At 58.7% G+C, this 15,364-nt stretch overlaps 1 protein-coding gene across 1 annotated transcript; it reads left to right on the top strand.

The window, feature by feature from the left end:
• Nucleotides 1-2,968: 2,968 nt before the first annotated feature.
• CSDC2 (cold shock domain containing C2) lies at nt 2,969-14,123 on the top strand. Its single transcript, XM_047786140.1, has 4 exons — nt 2,969-3,213; nt 11,315-11,613; nt 12,875-12,997; nt 13,547-14,123. Exons 2-4 carry the CDS (start codon nt 11,438-11,440, stop codon nt 13,707-13,709), a joined length of 462 nt encoding a protein of 153 aa, XP_047642096.1. The 5' UTR covers nt 2,969-3,213; nt 11,315-11,437; the 3' UTR covers nt 13,710-14,123.
• The last annotated feature ends 1,241 nt before the right edge of the window (nt 14,124-15,364 follow it).

Genomic DNA, 15,364 nt, shown 5'->3' with positions numbered 1-15,364 from the left:
AAGCCGAGGACCGGGCCCCACTGGGGGGCTGATAACCAACAGCAAAGCAGGAATCATCGTTTGGTTGGAATCACTAGGACAAAGGGGCTCCTTTGCTCGGACCCACCTCTTCAGCTTCTGGAAGGCAGGGGAGGCTTGGGAGATGAGGTTTTGAATTCCTCGTTTTCACAGAAATAGCCTCCCTGGCGGAGCCCCTGGTTCCAAGCTGACAATCCTTGCTACTCAGCTGCTGGTGGGTGGGTGGGTGGTGCCACGCTGCTCATTTCCTGAATGAACAGCTGTGCCCTCTCGTCTTTGTCGAGAATGATCATAACACTCCTTCACCCTCAGCCCAGCCTCCTTCATTCACAGCTTGGCGCTCTGCTGCCTGGCAGCCCTGGCACATGTTCGCCAGGCGGCGGGATGGGGGGGCCTCAGAGATGGAGGCTGGACCTGAAGGGAGGAGTCAGGCCCTTGGCCATTGTCTTGACCTTGTCCACAGAAGCCCAAGCCTCAGCCTCCTCAGACCTGGCCCTGCCTCCCGGCTTCCAGACCCCTATTCTAGCTCTCCCTCCCTCCCCACCTCTGGCCTCCCTGCCTCCTCCCTGTAGCCCTAGCTTGTGCCCTCTGGGGGGCCTTCTGACTGTCCACCGTCTGCAATTCTGCAATTCTCTCTAGACGGTGGCAAAGCCGACTTTTGGCACTTGGGGCTCAGCCTAAACATCATCACCTCAATCCGGTGTTGTCACTGCAGCGGCTCACGTTGCTATTGTGGCTCGGGTTCAATCCCTGGCCCAGGAACTTCCACATGCCACAGGCACAGCCAAAAAAAAAAAAAAAAAAAAAAGGCCGAGGGGAGTTCCTCTTGTGGCTCAGTGGTAATGAACCCTACCAGTATCCATGAGGTTGCAGGTTCGATCCCTGGTCTTGCTCAGTGGGTTAAGGATCCGGTGTTGCCGTGAGCTGTGGTGTAGGCTGGCAGCTGCCGCTCCAATTCAGCCCCTAGCCTGGGAACTTTCATAAGCCGCGGGTGCAGCCCTAAAAAGAAAATAAAAGGGAAAAAAAAGGCAGGGGAGGGGGATTCCCCCCAGATGGTGGGTGGTGGGCAGGGAGAATCGCAGGTGTCCACCCTGGCCCCAGCCCTTCTCCAGAGGAGCAGGTGGGTGACTCAGGCCCCTGACCCATCACTCTGCCAGCTCTGAGCCAAGCCCCACCCTCTCTCCAGCCTGTTTCCTCACCCAGGTAAACCTCAGCTTACGGAGTTACGAGAAACAGGTAAGCTGATGCCTGTGTGGACACCTAGAAAATGGTTATTATCTATGGAAGAGAAGGAAGAGGAGGATTTAAAGGGGGGATAGAGGAGTTCCCGTCGTGGCGCAGTGGTTAACGAATCCGACTAGGAACCATGAGGTTGCGGGTTCGGTCCCTGCCCTTGCTCAGTGGGTTAAGGATCCGGCATTGCTGTGAGCTGTGGTGTAGGTTGCAGACACGGCTCAGATCCCGCGTTGCTGTGGCTCCGGCGTAGGTGGGTGGCTACAGCTCCGATTCAACCCCTAGCCTGGGAACCTCCATATGCCGCGGGAGCGGCCCAAGAAATAGCAAAAAAAGACCAAAAAAAAAATTATTAAAGGGGGGATAGAGTCCTCTAGGCAGGGTCCTCAGACCTGGTGGAATAGAATCAGAACCCTGGGCCTCCGATGACCGCAGCTAACAGGTGTGACCCTCTCTCTTTTTTGGTGGGTTGGATTTTGGGTTTTGGCCACACCCACACACACAGCATTTGGAAGTTCCCCGGGCCAGGGATCAAACCTGTGCCCCAGCAGCAACCCGAGCCCCAGCACGGGATCCTTAACCTACTGAGCCACAAGGGAACTCCTGTCTCAACTTTGAATGAAGGCGAAGCAGGTTGCCTGACAGGTGGACGCCATCAATGCCACTTACCAGCTATTTTTATTAGGTATTTGCATTTGTGCTTGATCGTTTCCCTTAAAACTGCTCCCTCCTTTTTATTTTAATAAGACTTCTTTGGACAACACCAGGCCGCGCCAGTCAGCAGTAGTTCGACAGATAAGTGACGGCCAGACTTCCTTCTCTCCAAGCTGAGGCTGAGGAGAAGGGGCGGGAAGAGGGAAGAAGATGGGGTGTGTGGGGGGCCTCCTCCGGCCAGGTGGGGGGTGGTCCACGGGAGCCTCCTCGGCCCCGGAAAGGGCTTCCTTCCCCACTTTGAGAGGCTGTGGGGGACCAGACTTGGCCAAGCTCACAGCTCGGAAGCGCTGGGGCTGAGATTCTCATCTAGGGCGTCTTTGGTGTGGAAGGCGGGGCTCCCTCCAGGAGGGGCAGCTGTTCAGCCTGCAGTCTCCTGGGCCATGGACATGCATGTGGGTGCATGCGTGTGCGTGCATGTGTGTGCGTGTGTGTGTGTGTGTGCGTGTGCACGTGAAGCAACCTGCCCTCTCAGGATCCCCTTCAGTTCAGTTCAGTTCAGTAGACATAGCTCCAGGCCTGCTGTGAGCCAGACAGAGAGCTCCTGCGTCTTGGCCCCCCTGGTCCATTCACAAGGATCTCAGCTGAGGGAGGGACAGGCCAACGGAGGCCAGGGGACACTCTGAGAGTCCCTGGGACCCTGCTGTGGCCTCCAAGCCCCCCCCCCCACCACCGGGCAGCCCCCCACCCCCACCCCCAACACACACACTCACCCTGCCGCCCCACTTGCTCTCTGCCTGCCTGGAATGCAGGCAGTCCCCACTCGTCCTCCCCTGCATTCCTCAGCAGCTGCTCCCACCTGGCAGGGCAAATTATACCCTGGCCTGGCAATAAAAGCCACTTTCCAGAAAAAGAAGCTTTAGGGCCCTGAGAGACGCAGCTAACTCTCGCTCCGCCCGTGCCTGACTCAGGAGGTGCTGGGGGGAGGGGGGCAGAGGAGCCGGGGCCCCGTGTCCCTTTAAGCAGGGAGTACAAATTCCCATCCCCGTCCCTCCCTCCTGCTCGTCCTGACGTCAGGAGGAAGGCGTGTGTGAGTGAGGGGCCTGAGGTGCCGCATGCTCGCTCTCTCTCGCTCTCTCTCTCTCTCTCTCTCTCTCTCTCTCACACACACACACACACACACACATACGGAGTCATACACACAGCACATCTCTCAGACCCATCCCCTGCTCATCAGCTCCAAGCACCAAAGAGGCAGAGGGCTGACGCGGCTGCAGGAGGCAGTGCCAGGACTTCTGCTGCCAGGGAGAGGTAAGGGCTGATGCTGGGGGCCGAGGAGGGCACAGCGGCTCTGGAAACGGGCTTTGGTGGGGGCAAAGGAGGGAGGGGCAAGGCAGGGGCACTAGGAAGGTGGGCACCTCCCCTGGGGCTGGCCCAGCCCAGTTCAGTCTACAGAGGAGAGGTAGGAGCTTGTGGGTGAGCCCGCCGGCCCTCCCGCCCTCTCCCTGGCCCCCAAGGGAAGCTGAGGTTGTGTGGTTGAGAGCGTGTGTGTGTGTGTGTGTGTGTGTGTGTGTGTGTGTGTGTGTGTGTCTGGGACTTGTGTCTGGCTCAAGAAGCGGAGAACAGCAGACACCTGCCAAGCCGCAGCCTCCTGTCTGGGAACCAGGGGGAGAGAAATGACTGGAGAAATAATTGTGCTCCTACCAGATGCTGCAAGGACGTAGCAGCGGGGAGCCAAATGGGTCTTTGCCCTGGAAACTGGGCTGGGGCCGGGGAGGGACTGTCTGGGGCAGGCGGGCAGTGGGACCTGGAGCAGCTGTCTCATCCTGACTCTGTTTCTTCCCCGATGTGATGGGGGTAATTGTGCTAATTGGCTTGGAGAGGTGGCTCCATGTTATTATTTTCCCCTTTGCCTCGGAGCCACCCCCACAGGAGCTCTTGCCTCTCCCAAGGCCACTCCTCTCCCCTGCTCTGACCTCCACCTTTGCCAGGGCACAGCCCCCAGAGGGCAGGGGAGTTGGGCTGGGGGCTGCTGGGTGCCCCGCTGTGGGATGCCAGGACTCAGGACAGCCTTGGCTAGTGCCAAGTCCCTGAGTGGCCTGACCCTGGCACAGGGAGTCCAGGCGGAGAAGATAAGGGGCGATGCTGGAAGCCACAAGGGAGACAGCGGGTGCCCGCAGACTCTTCCCAGGGAGAAGGGAGGGGGTGCAGAGCAAGAACAATAATAAATACAGAGTGTGAACTGCTGCATCCGCTGGGGCTGGGGGAGGGGAGGAGGACGTGCGCCCGGGTTGGGGGTGGGCAACCTCTCTGAGAGCTTGGCACTGTGCCTGTCTGGACGTGCTCCAGGGGAGGCCTCTCCCTGGGAAGGGGCTATCTCCAGCCCCCTGGGAGATGGGGAGCCAGTTCCCCAAAGCTGACTCCATCCCAGAGGCCCCTGGGTCCTCCAAATTCTGGATGTTTCCTTCTCCCATCCTCCCCTCCTATTCTCTGAAGTCTTCCAAAAAACGTCTATCTCCCATATCTGCTCCACCCCTCTGGATCTGTCTGACCCTCCTCTAAAAAATCCACAAACAAACAAACAAACAAGGCAGGTGTAAGCAGGAAGAAGCTCAGAGGCCTGGGAGAGGCCGGAGGACCGTCTTGTCCACAGTTTCTCCCAGGTCTGCAGAAATGGGCACTGTTCACGGAGTCCACTGGCTCTGGAGGGGGCTCCCTAGGGGGCACCGGGGTGGGTTCCCACATAGCTGGCTGGTAGGGAGGGGACACTTGCAAGCTGGTCTGGAGGCAAGTCCCTGACAGTGGCACCAGCAGAGGGCGCTCAGGGCTTGGCTGAGCTGGTCACGTCCACTGGGCACTACTGGCATGGCCAGGCCCCAGCACCTGGTGGGAAGAGGGCTTGGGGCCATTCAGACCTTTGTCCGTGCAGAGTATTAAAATGGGAGGCAAACAGCAGTGGGGTCTCTGCCCCTGCCCCAAAGGGCAGTGAAATGGCATGAGTGCCATGAGTGGCATGCTGGGAAGCTCAGGGGCTTTGGGGTCACGCTGCTTTAAGTCCAAGCTCAGCTACTCTAAATGTGACTTTGACTAGTCCATTCCTCTTTCTAGGGAGACTCAGAGTGGGTAAGCGCTTTGCCCAGGGTCACAGCCGGCAGAGCTGGGGTGTAAGCATGGCTCTGGAGGTGCCCATCCTGGCATCCCCACCTCCCGTAATGCCCAAAGGCCTTAATCATAGCAGTCCCCCCAGGAGAGCTGGGCACATGACAAAGAGAAGAGTTAAAGCATCTCAATTAAGCTCAAGTACTGGCTGGAGCAGGCCCCCCATGCGTACACACACACACACACACACACACACACACACACACACACACACAGTGGGAGGGGGAAAGAATCAGGTTTAATTAGGTCACCTCCAGCTGCTAGAGCAACTTTGGCACTGATGTATTTTAAGGAGCTTCTGGGAGGCTCGGGGAGAGGGAGGGGCCGGAGACATGCCAGCTTCTGTCTGGTGGTCCTGAGGCTGTTCCCCAACCTCCTTGAGCCCATCAAGGACAAGACCCCAAAGTTCAGAAAGCCCTTCCACCATCATCCTGTGGTCCCTGTCCTTCCCCCTTCTAAGCCACCGTACCCCTTCCTCTGCCTCTCGGCTCCCCCACAGTGGGGCCTTGGGCTGGGATGTTTTTATTGTGGGAGTTGTTGTCAAGTTTGCCATAGTTGGCAAGTGACTCACCCAAGGTCATGGTCTGAGTCAGCACAAAGCCAGAAATAGCGCCCCAAGCCCTCCTCTTCCTTCTCCAGGGGGAGGCAGGAGCTTTCTGGGCCTGCTGGTCCTCCTCCCCCCTCCTGCCCGAGGCCTTTCTGCACCGCCCCCCCAAAACATCCCCAGGGCGCAGAGAAGCTGCCCCTGCCTGGCCTCGTGACCCCAGCAAGACCCTTCGCCTCTCTGGGCCTCCGTTTGCTTTTCAGGAGCATGACGTTTCACATGGTCACGACCATGCCCTGTTGTTGTGAGCAACCAAGGTGGAAGTGGGGCAAAGGCCTTGGCACGTGGCTAATAATCAATAGATGGTGGCCATGATCTTGTCGCCTCAGGCCTGACCATCCCGTGCTCTGCTCGTCCGTCTGGAGACAGCCAGAGTGACCCTCATGAGTCATCTGAACCAGTGATGATTCCTGTGGCTGAGGAGAAAAATGAGGCCCAGAGAGGGACAGGTGCTTGCCCCAGTCACACAGCACCGGGTGGTGGAAACTGTTTGCTTTCTCTGACCTGCCCGGAAGGAGAAGGATTTGCATGGGCACCAGAGGACTCGGACGCCCATCTCCTGCCCAGTTCTTTTCTGGGGAGCTGATAACTGGCAGGGTCCCAACACCAGGGCAGTGGCCCCCTGCTGATGGGGCTGAATCACCATTCACAGCCCTGGGACTCTGTATCATGACCTTGCCCAGGGTTCTCTCTGAACAGCCCTGACGTTTTGTTTTCAGCTGCCTTGTCCTTTTGTGTGTGGAGTTGCCGGGGTCTGGTCTTCATGTAGGGAAATGAAGATGAACTTGGCTGGGAAGGTCAGAACCAAAACACTCCCAGTTAGACCACTGACAGAGCTCCCTGGCTGCTCCCATGACCTGGACGGGGTGCTGAATTCACCCTATTTTTTTTTTTTTTGTCTTTTTGCCTTTTCTAGGGCCACTCCTGCGGCATATGGAGGTTCCCAGGCTAGGGGTCTAATAGGAGCTGTAGCCGCCGGCCTACGACGCCACAGCCACAGCAACACGGGATCCGAGCCACATCTTTGACCTACACCGCAGCTCATGGCAACGCCGGATCCTTAACCCACTGAGCGAGGCCAGGGATCGAACCTGAAACCTCATGGTTCCTAGTCGGATTCGTTAACCATGGGCCACAATAGGAACTCCTAGATTCACCCTATTTGACTGGGGGAAACTGAGGCTCAAAAAGAGAGGGTCACTCAGCTAGGACACTGCAGAGCCAGGACTCAAACCTGGGCCATCTGGGTTCTGAGCTGTCCTCTTATCCTCCAACTACTAGTTTTGAAGGACATTATTCCAGGCCAGCGAGGCCCCCAGACAGGCACGTGGGATCCCTTGGGGGCTGGGCTTTAGCTCTGTTTGCGCTGAAACAAATGTTCTACAAACACTTCTATTTCTCTGCTCTTGGAATTTATTTCCCCTTTACTTTCTCAAGAAAAATTATTTTGGGAAAACTTTAGCCTCATCGTGGCTGAACACAGAACAGGATTTATCCTCACAAGAAAAGCACTGTTTGCTGCAGGCAAATCTCACCTCTGTCACTGCTCGGCTCTGTGACCTTGGGCAAGTCACTTAACCTCTCTGAGCTTCAGCTTCCTCATTTGTAAAATGGAAACGACTGTAATTTCAACCTTTCAGGGCAACTGGAAAATAAAAATGGAAAATAATTTCCATGAAGACTTCTTGTAAAGACCATGTATGGGATTCAGGTGACAAAAGCCTGTCTGCTCTTGCCCGCTTCTGCAGCAATATTCTGGAGCTAGGGTTGGACCTGGATCCCCTGTTCCCTCTCCCTGGTCTCCCAGGCTGCCCTGCACTGCACAGCTCCCTCAAGTCCAAGGTTCTGGCAGGGACCAGAGAGGGGGATACTCTTTCCAAGGTCACACAGCAAGTCAGCAGCAATGCAAGGCCTGACCCTAGGACTCCAGACTTCCCACTCCAGGGCTCCGGAGTCAGATTGCCCTGGTTCAAGTCCTGGCTCAGACGTGAATTGCTGTGTGGCCTTGAGCCAGTGACAGCCTCCCTGAACCTCAGTTTCCACATCTGCACAATGGGGTCATAATAGCACCGGCCTTAAAGGGCTGTTGCAGGAATTACATGAGCAGAGAAGCTGTGAGGGGCAGGGCGGGGACCTAGTGGGAAGGTGAGTCCTGGGGGAAACAGGGAAGATGAGAGCAAAGTGTGCATTTGCCCCTCGGGCCTCTCCTCCTGCCCACTCCCTCGTCCCCCCAGGCCCAACTCAGCAGTCCTGCCCCCTTAACCCGGCACCTGCTCAGCACTGGCCGTTCCACCCTCCTTCGTCCTCACTGGAGCCCTGGAGGCGGGGTTCCTGTAATCCCCATCTTCAGAAGAGGAGTGAGAGCGGGGAGATCCCGGAGCAGCACTCGTGGCACCGCGAGGGCCACTACCTCTGCCCCTCCAGCCCCAGTTCCTGCCCGAAGGCCAGCTCCCCGCCTCCTCCCAGGGTGGCAGGTGGTGGCCGGGAGCTGGAGCCTATGGCTGTTATTTGTCCCCTCCCCTCTGCTGCCTGGCCCACTTGGGGGAGGGGACAGAAGGGGTCTGCCCTCAACCCTGGTACTCAGGGCCGCTTTCCCCTTCCCCACCGCCCGCTTTGCAAGGCCTGGGAGCCAAGCTCAGGCCTGGAGGTCTGGCTGGCCAGAGCGAGGCCCAGCTCCGCTGCATCTCCTTGGTAACCACCGTGGCTGCTGCCCCTCCCCCTCCCCGCGACCTCCCAGCACCAGCTGTCACCGCCAAGCACAATACCAGGCCTGGGAAAACTGCAGTGGGCAGGCGGGGACCGCCCTGCTCCCTGGGGAAAGGAGGCGGAGCTTCCATCCCCACCCCCTGCCACCCTGGCCCAGGTTGGGTAGGGGGCACCCAGGAGGGAGCTGCAGGGCCGGCGTCTCCTGCTTTCCTGGCTCTGTCATCTTGGGGAGTTTTGCTGCCTGTCTTCCTTTTCAGTAACAGCTTTCCTGGGATATTCCCACACCATGTCATGCACCTGCTCAAGATGGACAAGTCAGTGATTTTCCAGTCTATTCAGAGTTGTGCCACATCACTGCAGTCAATTTTAGGACATGTTCATTACCCGCAGAAGAAACCCTGTACCCATGAGCAGTCACTCTTCATTTTCTTTCTCCCTCCCCAGCCCCTGGAACTATTCATTTCCTTTCGGTCTCTATGGGTTTGCCTGTTCTGGACATTTCACACACGTGGAACCATGCTGTACGTGGTCTTTTGTGGCTGGCCTCTGCTACTTAGCATCGTGATTTCAAGGTCCAGCTGAATTGCAGCATGTGTCAGTACTTCACTCCTTTTTATGGCTGAATGATATTCTATTTTGTGGTTCAGCATATTTTGTTCTTCCATTTATCAGTTGATGGATCTTGGAGTTGTTTCCACTTTGGAGCTATTATTTGTGCGGCAGTGCACATTCCGGGGCAAGTTTTAAGCTTCGAGTTTTCTTTTCTAAACTGGGAGTAGGGGAGTTCCCTTGTGGCCTAGCAGTTAAGGGTCCAGTGTTGTCACTGCTGTGGCTGGCCTTTGATCCCTGGCCTGAAAACTTCCTCATGCCATGGGTGTGGCCAAAAACAAAACAAAAAAAAGGGGGTAGGGAGTTCCCTGGTGGTCTAATGGTTAGGATCCAGTGCTTACACTGCTAGGGCCTGGGTTCAGTCCCAGGTCTGGGAATTGAGATTCCACATCAAGCCACTGTACGGCACAGCCAAAAAATAAAATGGGGATAAAAACGCCAAACCTGGCCCTTCCCCGCCTTCTCAAGTGGCCCAGAGAGAAAAACTTCACGTCTGCAGGAGGGACCACCTGGAGGGGCAATTCTCACGCCTCAGAGCCCTCCCCCTGGAGGGGATGTGCTGGGGGCCTGCTGGGGAGGAGGGAGCCTGCATCTCCATCCCCAGAGGTGGCAGAGCCAGCTCATCTCCTTGACCCAGAAAAGTCCCACTTGCTGGGATCTCGAACAGTAACAGCAGACCTGCTCCAGGGATGGGGTTGAACGGGGTCCACGCAGGGCTCAGGAGTCCTAAGGAGTCTTACATTCTTCCCTGGAAACTACAGGCTTGAGGGAGGGGATTGGAAGCCAGAAATAGACTTAGCTCAGCGATTCACCTCTGGCCCCAGGGCCTTTGGGTGAGGGGGTCAGGGAGGGAAAGAGTCGGGGGTGAGGAAGTGGAGAGCCCATCAACCCCCCTCCTATATGACCGTGGACAACCGGAGCTTCTTTACGTCCCCTCTTAGCCAGGCCTCGCCAGAGCCTGGGAGCAAGTGAGGCAGGGCTTATCAGCTCCGTCACACAGATGAGGAAGCAGAGGTCAGTGGAAGTCAGCAGCTACCACGCAGCCGCCTGCCCCAGGCTCAGGCAACAGCCGAGTGTCTCTTCACGTCCAAGACGTCCCAATCCCCGGGGAGGGGGGGCGGGTGTTGAGAGCATGGGTGGGGGGAACTACATTCTCCTCCTCTGCAGAGGAAAACACAGGATGAATTTTTCCAAGCACTGAGCTCTCGGCTCCAGAATTCCTATTGATTAGCATTGACAGTAGCAACTTATTGGGTCGCTCCAAGGTGCCAGGTGCTGTCACACACACAAAATCATTGAACACTCAGCAGCACTGCGTGGTGAGTATCCTCAACCTCATTTTAGAGAGGAGGAAATGGGGGCTGAGGAGAAATCGCCAACGTTCCCAAGAGCTTACCGTGCCGGGTCCTGTTCTAAGCCTTCAGAAAGGCATTCAATCCTCAGAGCCACCTCTCCGTGAAATAAGACCAACACTGTCCCCATGTTACAGAGGAGGAAACTGAGTCAAAAGCTATGAGTGTTGACCAAGGCTGCAAACCCGGATTCAAACCCAGGCCACTGGGGTCCAGAGAACTCACTGCCACCTGCCCTACTGGTTGGAAGAGTTGAGTGGCTTGCTTGAGGTCACCACATTACACGCCACAAGGCTGAGACGCGAACCCACGTCGGCGGATTTGAAAGTGCTAGCAGTTGTGCCAAACTGTGTTCCAAATCATTGGCCGCTTTGCCCATCCTCCTCCTGGCCCCCAAGTTAACCAAGTGAACTTTAAGCTGGAAGGAGTCTGCGGTTAGAATCGGTGAGCCTGGACCATCGTAACCAAATACCACAGTTACGTGGGGACTTAAACGAGACGTACTTCTTACCGTTCTGGAGACTCGAAGCCCAAGTTCCGTGCGCCTGCACGGTCTGGTTGTGGCGAGAGCTCTCTTCCTAACTCGTAGACAGCCCCCCTTCTGGCTGGGTCCTCGTGGGGCAGGGAGAGAGGAGCCAGGCTCTCCAGGTGCTTCTCCTTCTAAGGATGCTAATCCCATCACGCAGGCCCCGCCCTCTGGACCTCATCTGAACCTAGTTACCTCTCAGAGGCCCCATCTCCAAATACTGTCACACTGGGGGTTAGGGTCCAACAAGTGAATTTTCGGGCACACAGTTCAGCCTGCAGCAAGGCCACGTGACTATTCTGCCTTTCTGGTGAGGACACTGAGTCAGGAGCGGCTGCCAGTGGCTGGAACTCCCCCTGTAAGGAGCAGCAGGCAGGCCCAGCCCTCCAGACTTGCGTCCAGAAGTGGCCCACCCTGGACCACACTCACCTGTACCTCTCTCTCTGCCCCTTCCAGACGGAGCCTGTGGCTGGTGAGGCTGCTGAGCAGGGCCAGGCCGGGCCCTGCCCGCAAGGACGCCCAAGCCCTTCGCCGGCCCCTGCGCCCGGGAGCCCACCAGGCTCTCCGGCCGGCCCCACCATGACTTCGGAGCCCACGCCGCCCCCGGTTGTGCCCCCACTCCACTCTCCCAAGTCCCCTGTCTGGCCCACCTTCCCCTTCCACCGGGAGGGCAGCAGGGTCTGGGAGCGAGGCGGTGTCTCATCTCGCGACCTGCCCAGTCCCCTGCCCACCAAACGGACCAGGACATACTCAGCGTGAGTACCTGCCCCTCGCCCAGCCTCCAGTGACCTCTCCCCAGGTCGGGGCCCAGCCCCATCCTCCTCCACCCACGGACAGGGGAGCTGTGTATGGACCTTCTAGTGACTGCTAGCATTCGTTCACTCCACCAAGATTTACTGAGTCCTGCCTGAGGGACCTGGTGATGAATCAGACAGTCTCAGCCCATAGGCTGCTTACGGTCCAGAGGGAATTTGCCCACTAGTCACCACACTGGGCAGGGTTCGGGGGGAGGACCCAGTGTCGGGCATCAGGGAAGACGTCCTCGCTGGGTCTGGAAGGTGTGTCCGGTGGAGAAGGAAGCTGGGTGCTTTGGGTGGGTGAGTTGGACAGGCTCACGGGGACCAGCCCTGGGCCTGTGGGGTAGGTCACCAGGTGGGGTCAAACTGGGGAGGGGGTTTGTGGGAGCCACAGGGAGAGACGACTTGGCTTGGCCAAAGGAGGAGTTTTTGATGGCAAGTGCTGACCAACCCAAGGCCAAGCACAGAGGCTCAACAAATGAGGAATGAATGGATGAATGAAAAATAAGGGAAGGGAGTTCCCGTCCTGGCTCAGCGGAAACGAACCCGATTAGGATCCATGAGGATAGCAGGATCCATGAGGATGTAGGTTTGAGCCCTGGCCTCGCTCAGTGGGTTAAGGATCCAGCGTCACCATGAGCTGTGGCGTGGGTCGCAGGTGTGGCTCAGATCCTATGTTGCTGTGGCTGTGGTATAGGCCAGCAGCTGTAGCTCCAATTCGACCCCTAGCCCGGGAACCTCCAACGCTGCGGGAGCGGCTCTAAAAAGCAAAAAAAGAAAAAGAAAAAAAGAAAAAAGCTGTGAATAGGATGGGTACTGCTGCTTCAGGAGATAGTGAGTTCTCCTGGGGAGGTATTAAAGATATTAATAGGGAGGTATTAAAGCCTAGGCTGCACATTCTTCACCCTGAACTCTCACAGCAGAAATCCATGTAAGCCAGAACAACCTCAGGAGGGGAGGGATGGAGAGAGAGGCACTGGCTGGGAGTCAGGAGATCGTTTTGCCATGCACCCCGGGACAGCCAGTTCCCCTCTCTGGGCCTCAGTCTCCTTACTGCCCAAAGGGATGATGAGAGGACTGAACTAGTCTAACTATGGGTGGTCTCTGGCCCAGGGAGCATTTTCCATAACCCGGAGGCAGGCTCCGCAGGCAGGGCCCATGAGGGCGGTGGGAGTGGGGTCCCCAGGCCGCGGCTCCAATCCCCCTCCCGTATCTTCAGGACAGCCCGAGCCTCGGCTGGCCCCGTGTTCAAGGGCGTCTGTAAGCAGTTCTCACGCTCACAGGGCCATGGCTTCATCACGCCCGAGAACGGGTCGGAGGACATCTTCGTGCACGTTTCTGAGTGAGTCCCCCCGCTCCCTCTCTGGGCCGGGCCCCTGCTGGCATTCTGGCACTGCCTCAAGCACGCCACCCAGACCTCTCCCCCCACCGCTGCAGCCTGTGCTCCTGGCATCTTCCTCCTCTCTCAGAGCCTCTGGGTGCTGCGGTGGGGGAGGGCTGGGGCCAGGTGGAGAGGGGACGCTCAGACCCCAGAAGCCCTGGGAACCGCAGCCTGAGTCCTGGGGTCCTGTTCCAGCATCACGGGGCTGGGCCTTTGGGCCTGGGGGGCAGGCTAGGAGGTGGGAGGAGGGGTCTCGGCCCGTGCCCCGGCCTCAGGGCTAGGCCTGACCCATGAAGTCTGAGCTCTAAGCCCCGGGACCGCCTTCTCTTGCTCACTTTATAGCACAGAGGGGGCTGCATGTGATTCCTATTGTGTGGATTAGAGAACCGAGGCTCTGAGAAGGGAAGCTGGCTCAGGCTCCCTGGCCTAACTCGGTGCAGGGCTAGGCAGCCCCGGGCCAGACCACAGCCCAGGGCTGACACCGCTCTCCCATCCTCCTCCATCCGCCAGCATCGAGGGGGAGTACGTGCCAGTGGAAGGCGATGAGGTGACCTATAAGATGTGCCCCATCCCGCCCAAGAACCAGAAGTTCCAAGCCGTGGAGGTGGTGCTCACCCAGCTGGCCCCACACACTCCCCACGAGACGTGGTCCGGCCAGGTCGTGGGCTCCTAGGCCGGGTGGCTCACGGGGCGGCCGGTGCGGGTAGGGGTGGGGGGAGCCACACAGGGTAGCCGGGCAGCGGCCAGCGCCATGCCCCACTGCCCTGGCTGACCAGTCCCCGGGCGGCCTCGGTGTCTGTCTGTCCATCTGTGCTTGTGGACGTGTGTGCCTCCCCCCGCACCCTGTGACCGTCGTGTGAGCTGGACCGAGGGGGAGGCCACCAGACCTGCCTTCTCTGCTTATCCACTGTCTCCCCTCCCCTGTCCCCCAACGCCTGTCCACGTGTCCACGGAGCCTGAGGGGCTGCGCCAGGCCAGGGGCTGGGATTGCCCAGACAAGCCGCTCCCGCTGCCCCTGCCCCAGGCCTGGCTCGGGGGCCAGACTCTGCTTGTGCTACTCACACCTCCACCCCGGGCTGGGGTCTCCTGCGACCTGGATCCTTCCCCTCAGAAGCCAAGCCAGTGAGTGCTTTGGGGGAGCCCCCCAGCCTCTTTCGGGGCCCCCTGACCCCGCTGCCAAGGCCCAGCCTTCCTTCCTGCTCTTCCTCAGAAGCGCCCTGGAGGTGTAGGAGGGAAGGGCCTGAGAGCAGAAGGCAGCTGGGGGGGCTCCTGTTTGGCAGGCCAGCCCCTCCTCAGCCTGGCAATGGCTCTGTGACCCCCAAACTGATGCTGTGTCCACTACCCTGGGCTGCGCTGGGCCTTGCTGCCTCCATTCTCCCAAGGAGGCCAGGCTCTGTGGGGCGGGGGGCCCTGTCTCCCCCAGCTTGGCTGGAGCCCTCCCCTTTGCCCTGACTCACAGCCTCCACTGACGTTCTGCCTGTGCCCAGCCATGACGGCTGAGGGCCTGCGATGGGTGGACACACATCCCCCCGGGCAGGGGCACCCAGTCTGGGAGACCAGGTCCCTCTTCCCAAAGCCACAGGACAGAGGCTCCTGCTGGCCCCTAATGGGCCAGTGGCTGAGGTGTGGTCCCTGTCTTGTCCATCCCTTAAGCTGCGTGGTGTCCTTCTCCCTTTGGGCCAGGATGTGATGCGTGCATTCACTCTTGGCCAGAGGGCTGGCCTGGCCTGGGGGGCCAGGAGGGGGGGCCCTGCCTCCATGCCTCACCTTCCATCCTGATGGGGGAGAAATGAGCCTCAAGGGAGGTCCTGCCAGGGAGTGACCCTTATGAGACCCAGTCTGAGGAAAACAGGGGTGCAAAGGCACTGGATGGGGAGGTCAGTGACCGTCCGGGAGGATCCCCGACCCTGTGGGTGGCCCAGAGGCCCAGGGTGGGGAGCAGCTGAGGTATGTAACCCCACCCCTGTCCCCACCAGAGGCAGGAAGGCCAGAGCTGCTTAGCTGGGCTGGCCAGCCCCTAACACTCAGAATGGCCCAGCCTGTCTGCCACCCCACTTAGAGCCGGGCAACTCCAGCAAGGCCCGAGGCCTCTCCCCTGAGGAACAAGGCCCCCTGGTTTCCTGGGTGGAAGGTTTATCAGTGCAGGTTAACTCCAGGGAGCCCCCAAGACAGCCCCTGCCCCCCGGGGGTAGGGGCCCCCTTTTAGGCACCAACCAGGAAGCAGGCTTTCGTAACATCAGCCCCCAGGGCCACCCCACTCATGGCCCCATAGTGTCCAGACCTCCTGGGACCCCCGGCCACCTGGACTCCCCCATCCTTCCTAACACT

This window comes from Phacochoerus africanus, chromosome 7 (assembly GCF_016906955.1).
Source record: "Phacochoerus africanus isolate WHEZ1 chromosome 7, ROS_Pafr_v1, whole genome shotgun sequence".
In the NCBI taxonomy this organism is placed as follows: Eukaryota; Metazoa; Chordata; class Mammalia; order Artiodactyla; family Suidae; genus Phacochoerus; species Phacochoerus africanus.
The sequence above is the reverse complement of the archived record's forward strand: the minus strand, read 5'-3'. Positions and strand labels throughout refer to the sequence as shown.

Bases quoted from the DNA above. Each gene is read 5' to 3' on its own strand.
- CSDC2 (XM_047786140.1), top strand. From the start codon at position 11,438: ATGACTTCGGAGCCCACGCCGCCCCCGGTTGTGCCCCCACTCCACTCT. The intron at 11,614-12,874 runs GTGAGTACCTGC...CCGTATCTTCAG, and splicing joins CGGACCAGGACATACTCAGC to GACAGCCCGAGCCTCGGCTG. The intron at 12,998-13,546 runs GTGAGTCCCCCC...TCCATCCGCCAG, and splicing joins ATCTTCGTGCACGTTTCTGA to CATCGAGGGGGAGTACGTGC.